Here is a 12,219-nt window from a genome sequence, read left to right on the forward strand (position 1 = left end):
CCAGGGATGCAAGGGTGGTTCAACATATGAAAATCCATCAATGGAATACACCATATAAACAAACTCAATGGAAAAAAAAGCACATGATCATCTCACTAGATTCAGAAAAAGCCTTTGACAAAATTGAACACCCCTTCATGATAAAGGTCTTGGAGAGATCAGGAATACAGGGAACATACCTAAACATAATAAAGGAATTTACAGCAAGCCAACAGCAAACATCAAATTAAATGGAGAGTAACTCAAAACAATTCCACTAAAATCAGGAACAAGGCAAGGCTGTCCACTCTCCCCCTGCTTATTCAATATAGTACTTGAAGTTCTAGCCAGAGCAATAAGACAACATAAGGAGATTAAGGGGATACAAATTGGAAAGGAAGAAGTCAAGCTTTCGCTATTTGCAGATGGCATGATAGTATACATGAGTGACCCCAAAAATTCAACCAAGGAACTGATATAGCTTATAAACATCTTCAGCAACATAGCAGGATACAAGGTCAACTTAAAAAAAATCAGTTGCCCTCCTATATACAATAGACAAACAGGCTGAGAAGGAAATCAGAGATACATCACCCTTTACAATAGCCACAAATGATATAAAATACCTTGAAGATGCTTTCTTTTTTTATTGTATAGAACTTGTTTTGGCTTCTTTGTCAATAATCAGGTGTTCATATGTGTTTGGATTAATGTCAGGGTCTTCAATTTGATTCCATTGGTCTGTATGTTGGTTTTTATACCAGTACCAAGCTGTTTTTCTCACTATAGCTCTATAGTACAGCTTGAGGTCAGGGATGGTGATGCCTCCCAAGGAATGCTCAATCATACGACAAAGATAAATGCTCAACTATGTTCATAGCAGCACTATTTGTAATAGCCAGAACCTGGAAACAACCTAGATGCTGTCAACTGAAGAATGGATTAAGAAAATGTGGTACATATACATAATGGAGTACTACTCAGCAGAGAGAAACAATGACATCATGAAATTTGCAGGCAAATGGATGGAACTAGAAAAAATGATCCTGAGTGAGGTAGCCCAAACCCAAAGGTACAACCATGGTATGTACTCACTCATAAGTGGATTCTAGTATAAAGCAAAGAACAGTCAGACTGCAACCCACAGAACCATGGAGGCTATATATATATAACAGGGGGGACCCTAGGATTAGGGTGCCTTATAATAAATTTTGGTTTTGCTCAATTACTGAGCAAGCCTCAATGAAACATTTCATTGTTAAGATAAGAATTTATACTGTATCAAGCTAGTAATAGAAAATAAATAAATAAATAAATAAATAAATAAATAAAATAATAAAATTAAAGAAAAAAAATTAGATGCACCCATGAAAATACAGGTAATAGATAATCCCACACCAACAAATCCAAATACTACCACCACACAACCAAGAAAAAATGATAGGAATTAACAATCATTGGAAATTAATGTCCTTTAATGTCAGTGGACTCAATTTTTCTATGAAAAGACACAGGCTAACAGAATGGATACAAAATGTGATCCATCCTTCTGCTGTGCTAATGCCTTTTTTTCTTTTTTTCTTATTAAGAAATTTTCTATTCATTTTGTATAATCAAGCACAGATCTCCCTCTCTTCCTTCCTCCCACCCCTTAGCCTTCCCCCCAACCCATCCCCCATTCTCACCTCCTCCAATGCAAGACCTTGCATGGGGAGTCAGCAGGGCCTGGTACATTCAGATGAGGTAGGTCAAAGCCCCTCCCCTTGCACCAAGGCTGTGTAAGGCGTCCCACCATAGGTCGTGGGCTCTAAAAAACCTGCTCATGCACCAGAGATGTATCCTGATCCCACTGCCAGGAAACCACTTAAGCAGGTCAAGCTACACAATGTCTGGCCTATGCAGAGGACCTAGTCTAGTCCAGTGGAGGCTCCACAGCTATTGGTCCATAGGAGCATACAGTATGCACCTATTGTTCCTGAAATGCCCTAGTTTTCACCGACAAGTGCATTTGTCTCTCAGTGAAACACAGTAACTTCAAATGTTCTGGGTTTTTTTTTTTGTTGTTTTTTTTTTTTTGGTTTTTTGAGACAGGGTTTCTCTGTAGCTTTGGAGCCTGTGCTGGGACTAGCTCTGTAGACCAGGCTGGCCTCAAACTCACAGAGATCCACCTGCCTCTGTCTCCCAAGTGCTGGGATTACAGGGGTGCGCCACCACCACCACCCAGCATCAAATGATCTGTTTTATGTGATATCAATTCCATGAGGCCATGATTTTGTTTGACATTTACTTTTTGGGCATTCCTTCCAAAATTATCATGCTATGACATATCACACAAGTGAGAAATTCAAGATAAATTAAAAATCGAAAATATTTGTTGAACTTAGATGTGTAGTAACCATTATCATAATTAAGACTATCTACTATCAATGCTTATGTTATATCACTAATACTAAATTATATCAAATCATATATTTCATAGAGTATCATACTATTGTTTATGAAATCTGAGTACTTTGTATTATATTATCTATACACGAGTACATTTTCCTATCTAACAGTTCCAGGAGAAAGCTCATAAATTGAATGTAACTCATTTAATGTAATTATACATAGACAGAAAGATAGATAGATAGATAGATAGATAGATAGATAGATACATACATACATACATACATACATATCAACAGTTAATGAAAATAGGGGCAACAAATATGAAAAAAGGAGGGAGAGGTATATTAGGTAGCTTGGAAGGAGGAAGGATAAGGGGGAATTATGTAATTATACATTAATCTTAAAAAATAAAAAAAAAATTGACAACAGAGTGAATTAATTTAACAGGTGTAAATTAAATGCAAATGAAAACATTTTGATCACATTATTTTTGGTTTCTCATTGTTTAATTTCCCCATCCTATTAATAGTGAAATGATAATGTCCATAACTGGATATTAGAGAGAATGTAGATTCTAAAATGGAGTATATATTTTCTATTTGGGAAAAAAACAGACAGTTTCTGGAGTTGTCTAATGTTGATTGCTTCAAGGAAGTTAGAATTTGATTGATGTCATTGAGGTGAGTCTCTGTGATGAAAGTGCTAAGTGTTTAAAACTATGCTTTATCCTACTGAAATATAATAATATCAAGTGAGACTTTCAAATATGTCTATACATGTGGGCCTATATATTGTTGAATATATATACATATAGTGAATAACACCCAAATAGAGGAATAATCCAAATCCTATGTGAAAAAATATTTTCTCCTTCTTCCTTCATTAATTGCAGCTACTCCCTAGAGACTGGGAGAACACTGACCAATTTGGGTAATGAGGTTTGAATGGGATTTTATGGGCCATAGAAAGACAATAACTAGCCTTGCTAGTCATTCTGCTCAGTAGCTCATTAGTTATGAATATCTGTGTCTCTTCAGCTACAGCGCTCTGCATTGAGAAATACCTATTTGGAATCATATCCATCTTTCGGTCAGAGATTGACGAGTCACTGGGCACAGTAAATGGAGGAATCTTCATATCTGCACTTCATTGTTACGGCCCATCAAGGAAGAAGCCCAATCCAGTAAGTGCTAATAGAGATTTTTGTATTAGTAGAACTATGATAACTATTGATTTGTCATCATGAGCCTCATGGGTAGGAGAATGCCAATATGAAACAACTATAATTATGAGGAATTTCATGTTTCTGTTTTTAGTGTGGTGAGGTAAATGAAACTTACTGAGAAATTTCATTGTGCCTACAATATTCTACTTCCCCTAGATGTTTAACCCACAGCAAGAGAAAATAAGATTTTTCTGAACCATTTGTTAAGCAGTACAAATGGTTCTGTAAGAAGACCAGAGTCACTTTAATACAACTTTGTACTGGATCTTAAGTGAGGTCATAAACTATAATTGTTCTTCATTCTATGGGCTTAATTTTCCAGTAGTGAAAAGTAGCCACATTACTATGGAGTTACAGAACATAAAGAATTATAGTAGTTTTAACTACTCTAGGTACATTAAGAAATAATATAATTATAGTCCTCACAATTGAGGTTGTTTTATATTTGCATTCTCCTATCTCAAGTAGTTTTATTATAATAAAAATGGATGAAAAATCTTTACACTGGCTTGTCTCTTTTTGAAAACAGGATCTTATACCAGGGGGATATTTTCAGGTCCCTTGAAGACTAAAATAGTCACTGCAATTTTACTATGAAAAGAGATTCCTTGATTTCTACTCTATTTTTGCTGAATATCTTCTCAGATCTCCAAAGAAGGCAAAGACTCACACCAGCACAGACATGACAGGAAAGTCACTCACAGATCACAGAAAGAGCAATAAGGTTACAGTTATGCACACTTGTTCTCACCATTTTAGGATGTCTGTGCAGCTTTTTCACATCTTATTTATCATTATATCAGCATAAAAAAATCTCGAACAGGGGGTTGGGGATTCAGCTCAGTGGTAGAGCACTTGCCTAGCAAGTGCAAGGCCCTGGGTTCAGTCCTCAGCTCTGAAAAAGAAAAAAAAATCTTGAATAGATATACACTATCAGTTCTGGACTAGATTAATACTTAAGCTACTAATCACACTTACAGAATACACCAGATACAATCTGAAGGGTTTTAAGATCTAATCAATGTTTTAGAGATAGGCATGGCAGTTTAGTTTAGTATATTATTAGATCCACTAACAATTTTTTGTCCTATAGGAAAGAGCCACTAAAATGATTAGAACAGATGGGACACCACAATAGAAACTGTCCTTCCCACAGGTGTGTAATCTCTGTGGCTTCAGCACAGTCCTCTCCTGTCTTTACTTTCATCTTTTCAGGAATATTTCATGGAATCCAAATAGCCAATGATTGTGTTTATAACCTGGGCATCTAGCAATTATTTTTAATCTAATTACATACACACTCATCAGTTACTAAAAAACTAGAATTTTGCTTAGAGGAAAAAGGAAAAGGAGACATTAAGGTACAATGCAAGAAAATGGAAACACATTTTTAAGCTACACTTTATATTTTTTGTTGAAAGTATTATATATGCATATATAACTGTGTTTTTATCAATTCCATTCCCTTTCCCTACCCTTCAGTTCCTTCCCAAACATCCATGTCATTCCCATACCCACTTCATGCACTTTTCAAACTTCTCAGTCTACTTAGTGCTGCCAGTGTGAGGATGAGTGTAGGATAATCCATTGGAGAATCAAGAGCCTAAATATGTGCTGGATTAAAATGAATACCTAAATACTCATGAATTAGTTCAGTTCTCAAAAATCATCAAAAAAGCTTCTTTTACAGTTGGTAGTGGTTAATAAGAAAATCATGACTGGTCAAAGTACATAGGATACAAGTCTGTGGGGTGCTCAGGCCTAAACAAACAACATTTCCTTCCATGTTTTAGCTCATTTAAACTGTGGTCTCTATAAAGTTGGGGTTTTTATAGCTATCACTATCTTTATTTTTCCAGTCTCCAGCAATGATCACTATTTATTAAATCCCAGGTTTCTCTTATTCGCCACACATGCTATCCAAGTGGCTTTTATTCTTACTGTTTCCACTGGTGAAAGAGATAGAAAGGTTAGACATATTCTAATCAGCATGGGATCTCTAAAGTAGGATGAAAACATTTATGCTATGCCTCTAATCCTATGACAATATGTCCTCTGTGGGAGCTTAATGGAACTATTACTTCCTTACTATTAGAATGGCATTTCTTGTTTTGTTATCAAAATCCAATAGTTAAGATCTTAGGTATGTTATGTTGTTACATCTCATGAATGAGATATACAATGATTTTCTACAATCCAGAAAACAAATGTTGATTACTTCTAGTAACATTCTGGAGTCATGTATTGTTCAACACCAGACAATGTCTACTAACAACCTATGTCTTATTTTAAAATCCTCACTCATGTGACATTGACAGGCACAAAAACTTTCAAAGAATTTTTTTATAATACAAACCCCACTACCTATATGAGGTATGGCACAGGTAATATCTGTTCCTTAAACTGTTTTACCTAAGCAAAAGTACTTCACTGAAAGACTTACAACCATGTTTTAATGTAATTATGACACTTTACAGAAAATATGTTAAATATTTGGTATTCATACTTCTAGGCGAGCATGGACTGTAGATCAAAAGTGTGTCTTGAAAAATTTATGAGGTAAATGAGGTAGAGGGGAAGAAGCAAGTGCCAGTGAGCTTATATAATTTTCTTAGAACAAATAAAATATGTAAATTATTTTTAAAATCTTTCTCAGTCAACAAATAACAGCCTTGTAGCACACTCAAAGCATGTTTCATGGTTATTATTTCCATCATCTCCTCAAGCTCTGCTAACTTTGTTTCTCCTGCAGCTTCCCAGACAATATTCTGTTGCTGTTTATGCCACATGTCCTTTTGCCTACTCTCTATCCTTTTACCTCATATATTATTTCCCACTTTTGGTCTTCTTTCTAGAACTACAGATTTTAGCTACAATTACACCTTTTAAAATATATACACATATACTTTGTAGGCTATATCCATATAAAAAGGAGAATGTGTGATGCTGTCTTCTTTCTGAAATTGGGTTACCTGACAACATATAATGCCTATAGATTAATTCAACTAATTTTCTACTTCATCAAAGATTAATGATAATACTTAAGTCTGTATTTTGAATAGTTTGCATTTTGCTATGATCATAGAAATGTTAAAACTAAGGGTCTTTAGCTTTCCAACATCTGTCCAGTGTCTTATATTTAAAGATGTGGATAGAGAGTTGGATACAAATGAAAACAATTATAGTTTCAGAGGTGAGATTATTGTAGCTCAGAAATATTAATGTATATTCTGAACATAGTATGAACCATTGACTTACAGATGCTTGAACTGAAACTATCTATATATTGTTGGAAGCCTGATTTGTGTTTACTTCTCAACTATTTTAAAAGGCAACCAAGGATTATAAAAAGTCAAAACATAACATGTGATTCAGAATTCCATCTCATGAGTCTCTCAGAAGATCCAGACCTGCAGCCCATCCTCTTTGGACTGTTCCTGTCCATATACCTGGTCACAGTGCTTGGGAACCTGCTCATCATCCTGGCTGTCACTAGCGACTCCCACCTCCATACACCTATGTACTTTTTCCTGGCCAACCTCTCCTTTGTTGACATCTGTTTTATTTCTACCACAATCCCAAAGTTGATTGTGAACATTCAGACACACAGTGAAGTCATCACTTGTGTAGGCTGCCTGACACAGATGTCCCTTTTTATACTGTTTTTAGTTATGGATGACATGCTTCTGACTGCCATGGCCTATGACAGGTATGTGGCCATCTGTCATCCCCTGCATTATCCAGTCATTATGAAACCTCGCTTCTGTGTTTTCTTAGTTTTGGTATCTTACTTCATTAGCGTTGTTGACTCCCAGGTCCACAACTTGATTATCTTACAACCTTCCTACTTTAATAGCATAGAAATTTCTAATTTCTTTTGTCATCCTTCTCAAGTTCTTAATATTTCCTGTTCTGATACTTTTACCAAAAACTTAGTGACATATTTTGTTGGTGCTATATTTGGTTTTCTTCCAGTGTCAGGAATCTTTTTTTCCTACTACAAAATATTTTCGTCCATTATGAAGATCTCTTCATCAGGTGGACAGTATAAAGCCTTCTCTACCTGTGGGTCTCACCTGTCTGTTGTCTGCTTATTTTATGGAACAGGCATTTGGGAGTATCTTGGTTCAGCTGTGTCACACTCTCCCAGCAATGGCATCATGGCCACATTAATGTACACTGTCATCACCCCTATGCTGAATCCCTTCATCTATAGCCTGAGGAACAGGGATTTTGTTAGTGCTTTGAAGAGAGTCTATAGGAAGAAAGTTTAAACTTAGGCATTGTGTCTTCATTTGGAAAATAAGTTAGGATATACTCAAACTTTAATATTTAAAACTTTATTTAATTCCACCCTTGTGTTTTTCCAGATACTTGGAATGCTAATAAATGTTACAAACTGAATGTGTTTTTTAAAAATATACTTATAGTAACCCTCAAAGGTAAAACACATATCTTGCCCTTATAACCCTCACTCCTTTGAATCTTATATAGGTTAGTTGATTCCCTTTGAAACATATTTAACTTCTTGAAGTGTTACGTAGTTGAATTGTTGAAACCTATTTTCAGTAGAATAATTAGATTTTCTGCCACTTCTATATATTCTAACTTCCTCCACGGCTATTCAAACATTTCATGAACAACATCACTTTTTCCTAATGATATTAAATAAGGAATTATATTTCATAGTTTCTCAGAAATGTTGCCACATTTAAGTTTTCCCAATAATCTAACCATGTTAACCAATATTTGTTGCTCATTTGGAAACACAATTGACCCAACTAATTTCCAAACCTATTTGTCTGCTGGTGGGGTCTAAGTATATCATTATTTCATATCTTCTCTTTGTAGACCTTTTAATTTTTTCCTGAATCTAAAACTTTTAGTAATCTCTACCTTGATGCTTCCTGATCCTTAGGAACAGGAGTTGTACTTTAGACACACCTGCAGGATTATTTGACTTCTGCATTTTGACAACTGGTTTTATTTTACAGTCCCAAATTTTCATGTGAGTTATTGATAAGGTAGTCCAACAGACTCCCCAAACAACATAGACTATTACCATCAACCTTAGTTACCTCTTAGCTTCACATAACATACCAGTCAGTATGGATCTGTACTCTTTTTCAGAATTAAATGCAATTGTCCTACAATCCAATTCCTAATAGAATGCCATATGAAGTGCCCAGTCTCTCTATATTCATTCCTATTTTTTCTTTTTCCAATTATCCATCAAGATATTCTATTCTTCTCTTTCTAAATTATGTAAAGCCTCCTTTGTCTCCCTCTCCAAAGTTTCCTACATTCCCCATTCCAACTAATTCTATCCTTTTACAATAAGTTCACCACAGCAATAACCCAACTCCACATTTTTACTATTAGTTCCTACCTTATTACTGTCACCAAGTAAATATCATAGACATCTTAAGGATTATAGGATTTATTTATCCTGTGCCTTTAGAGAACACACTACATCAAGTAAAGTAGTGCACGGAAGAGTTGTGCAATGCTGGGTAGAAGGTCTGTGTAGCTGTCAATATTCATATATTGGATGATTAGAAAACAGAGAGTGGCATCAGAAGTCAAACTGACATGCAAACCTAAAAGGCTCATGTTGGAGAATAATCCTTTTCTACACTGTGAAGAAAGGTTACTTACATTGGTTTAACAAAAAGCTGAGCAGCCAGTAGCTAGGCAGAATTTTTTGATCAGAAAGAATGCTGGGATGAAGAATTTGGAGTCATAGGCCAGACATGGAGGAAGCAGGAAAGTAACATGTGCAGTACAGAATAAAGGTAACAAAGCCATGTGTCAGAGAGTAAATTAATAGACATGAGCTAATTTAAGTAATAAGAGCTAGTTAGAAACAAACCTATTGGCCAAACTTTCATAGTTAAGAAAAAGACTCCATGTGGTTATTTGGAAGCTGGCAGGTGGGAGAGAATAGTCTGCCTATATATGACACCAAACATCTGGCCACATATATCCACATAAGGCCCAAAAAAGCTTTAAAAAAAAGTTCAGAACACAGAATCACATGCAGCTTCCTGTTGACCATGGTCTTTCAGGTAGGCTTTGTGTTAGTGGCACACAGCACAGAGGCATGGTTCTTTTAAGAGAGACCCTGATACAAAGCACTTGAATGGGGTTTATGAGCATTGGTGGGCAGGATGTTGCTTGGTAGCATAAGACTGGGTAGAAACACATACAGCAGCACAGACACAGAAACTCCTGAGACCTGGGGCAGTAAACATGGCTCCAGTTGGTATCTCCACAATGAAGCTAGTCTCTCAGGGAACTGAGGTGGGCAGAGCCAGTTACCTGCACTCCATGAGTTAAGCTGCATGGTAGTTTAAGATTTAGCTCATGCAGACATAAAAGGTTGCAGATACATAGTAAAACAGGTTAAAATGAAAAAAAAAAACCCTCTAAATAGGTTACAGTGTGTTTAACAATGTGCACAGGCTTAAGAAAGAAAAAGAGTATAGACAGTTGTAAAAATAGTTAAAAAATAATACAGTAAAGTCTTAAAAAAGAGTAAAGTAATAATAAAAAAGAACAAGCCATGTAGAGATGGAAATATACAGGGAGTCTGGATCTTCTATGCTATTGTTCTAACTTTGAATTTTTTTTTAGTGCTGATAAACAAATGACAGCTGCTGAGAGACATAGCCAACTTAGATGCTTTAAGAATGCATAAACTTTAAAATGGAACTCAAAAAATGTATTGCTTTAGGGAAGAGATTGTGCTTTTGTTTCCATAGGAACTAAAAGAATGTGGATTCATTCAAGGTTGATAGAGATCAGATTTGACCCCCTGAAAATCCTAGTTACAGACATAAAGAAATAAACCAGAAATAACTATAAGACAGGTGACATATATTTTACCTGCTCAAATATAGAACAGAAAATAACCTTTGGCTGGCCTGTTGTTCACAATGCACAGTCCATACTTGTGTCAATGCAGATATGTATGTTACCTGTGAAAGTTTATGTGTTTTCAGAGCAGGGGGACCAGACATTAATGAAAATGGGTGGCCCATATAATACAGCCTCTCAGAGTGCTCCTGTTACAGTTTCCTCAGAGTTCTGCATCCAGAACAGCTTCAAGATTGCTGTCTGTGATGGTCCAGTCTCACATATTATTCTAGTCAGTACTTAACCATTATTCTAATTTCCTCAGGGTCCCCTGAAGTTTCCAATGCACCCAGACAACAGGAATCTGTCTAGAGAGCACAATTCTCTCTTTTTCAAAAGATGTGGAATGCAGTTTTTGATCATTCAGTGGGTTATGGATGTTAGTCATTGTTTGGGGGACTGGTGAGCTTTGCCAAGATAAGGCAGGACAGTCTTTCAAAATGCCTGCTTCACAGAAGAATCTGTCAGATATTCTATGTCTGTAGGCTGAAGATTGGATGCCCCAATGTTGCATAGGGATCTTGGATGACTGACTAGGCAGCCAGATGTCTGTCATTTCTATAGGCTTAGAAGTAGCTTGTGCTGCATTTCCTGTTTACTCAGGTAATATTATATCCTTCTGTGGTCTTTGATGGAGTTGAAGACTAGATAGTTATAGTTGTAGTTTTCCTTCAATATTATAGAAGATAAATTAGGTACAAAACTTTGGGCTCACCAAGAGAGGATAGATAATGAAGTATTTTCTCCAAATATGCGAAGTGTAGTTGGACTGGACATCAAATCAAAAATAAAGTGGAGGAACAGACAAACAAAAATGGGAAGAACACTATAAAAAACTAGAGGAAAGGACAAATAAAGCAGAAGAAAACAATAAGTCCCTGAAAGAAAATCATGAGAAAGCAATGAAACAGATGAAGGAAACAGTCCAAGACCTGAAAAGGGAAATAGAAAAATGATGAAGACACAAACAGAGGGAATGCTGGAAATAGAAAATCTGAGAAAAGGAACAGGAACTTCAGATGCAAGTATAACCATCAGAATGCAAGAGATGGAAGAGAGGATCTCTTGTGTTGAAGATACGATAGAAGAAATAGATTCATCAGTCAAAGAAAACACTAAAACCAACAAAGTCATGACCCAAAATGTCCAAGAAATTTGGGACACCATGAAAGACCAAAAACCAAACCTACAAATAATAGGGATAGAGGAAGGAGAAGAATACCAACTCAAAGTCACAGAAAATATATTTAACAAGATCATAGAAGAAAACTTTCCCAACTTAAAGAAGGAAATGCCTATGAAGATACAAGAAGCCTATAGAACACCAAACAGACTAGACTCCCCAAAAAGTCCCCTCGCCACATAATAATTAAACAACTAAATGTACAGAATGAAGAAATAATATTAAGGGCTGCAAAAGGAAAAGGGCCAAGTGACTTATAAAGGAAAACCCATCAGAAAAACACCCAATTTCTCAATGTAGACTTTGAAAGCCAGAAGGACCTGGACAGATATAATGCAGACACTAAGAGACCATGCATGCCAGCTTAGACTAATATACCCAGGAAAAATTCCAATCATCATAGACGGAGTGAACAAGACATTCCAAGACAAAGCCAGATGTAAACAATACTTATCCACAAACCCGTCCCTACAGAAAGCAGTAGAAAGAAAATTCCAACCTAAAGAAATGAGATACACCCTCA

At 36.0% G+C, this 12,219-nt stretch overlaps 1 protein-coding gene across 1 annotated transcript; it reads left to right on the plus strand.

Moving 5' to 3' along the window:
• The first annotated feature begins 6,921 nt into the window (after positions 1-6,921).
• LOC118569084 (olfactory receptor 7E24-like) lies at positions 6,922-7,869 on the plus strand. The gene has a single exon (XM_036166801.1). The coding sequence runs from the start codon at positions 6,982-6,984 to the stop codon at positions 7,867-7,869; it is 888 nt and encodes a 295-aa protein (XP_036022694.1). The 5' UTR covers positions 6,922-6,981.
• Positions 7,870-12,219: the final 4,350 nt, after the last annotated feature.

Source organism: Onychomys torridus, chromosome 17 (assembly GCF_903995425.1).
Source record: "Onychomys torridus chromosome 17, mOncTor1.1, whole genome shotgun sequence".
Taxonomy (NCBI): Eukaryota; Metazoa; Chordata; class Mammalia; order Rodentia; family Cricetidae; genus Onychomys; species Onychomys torridus.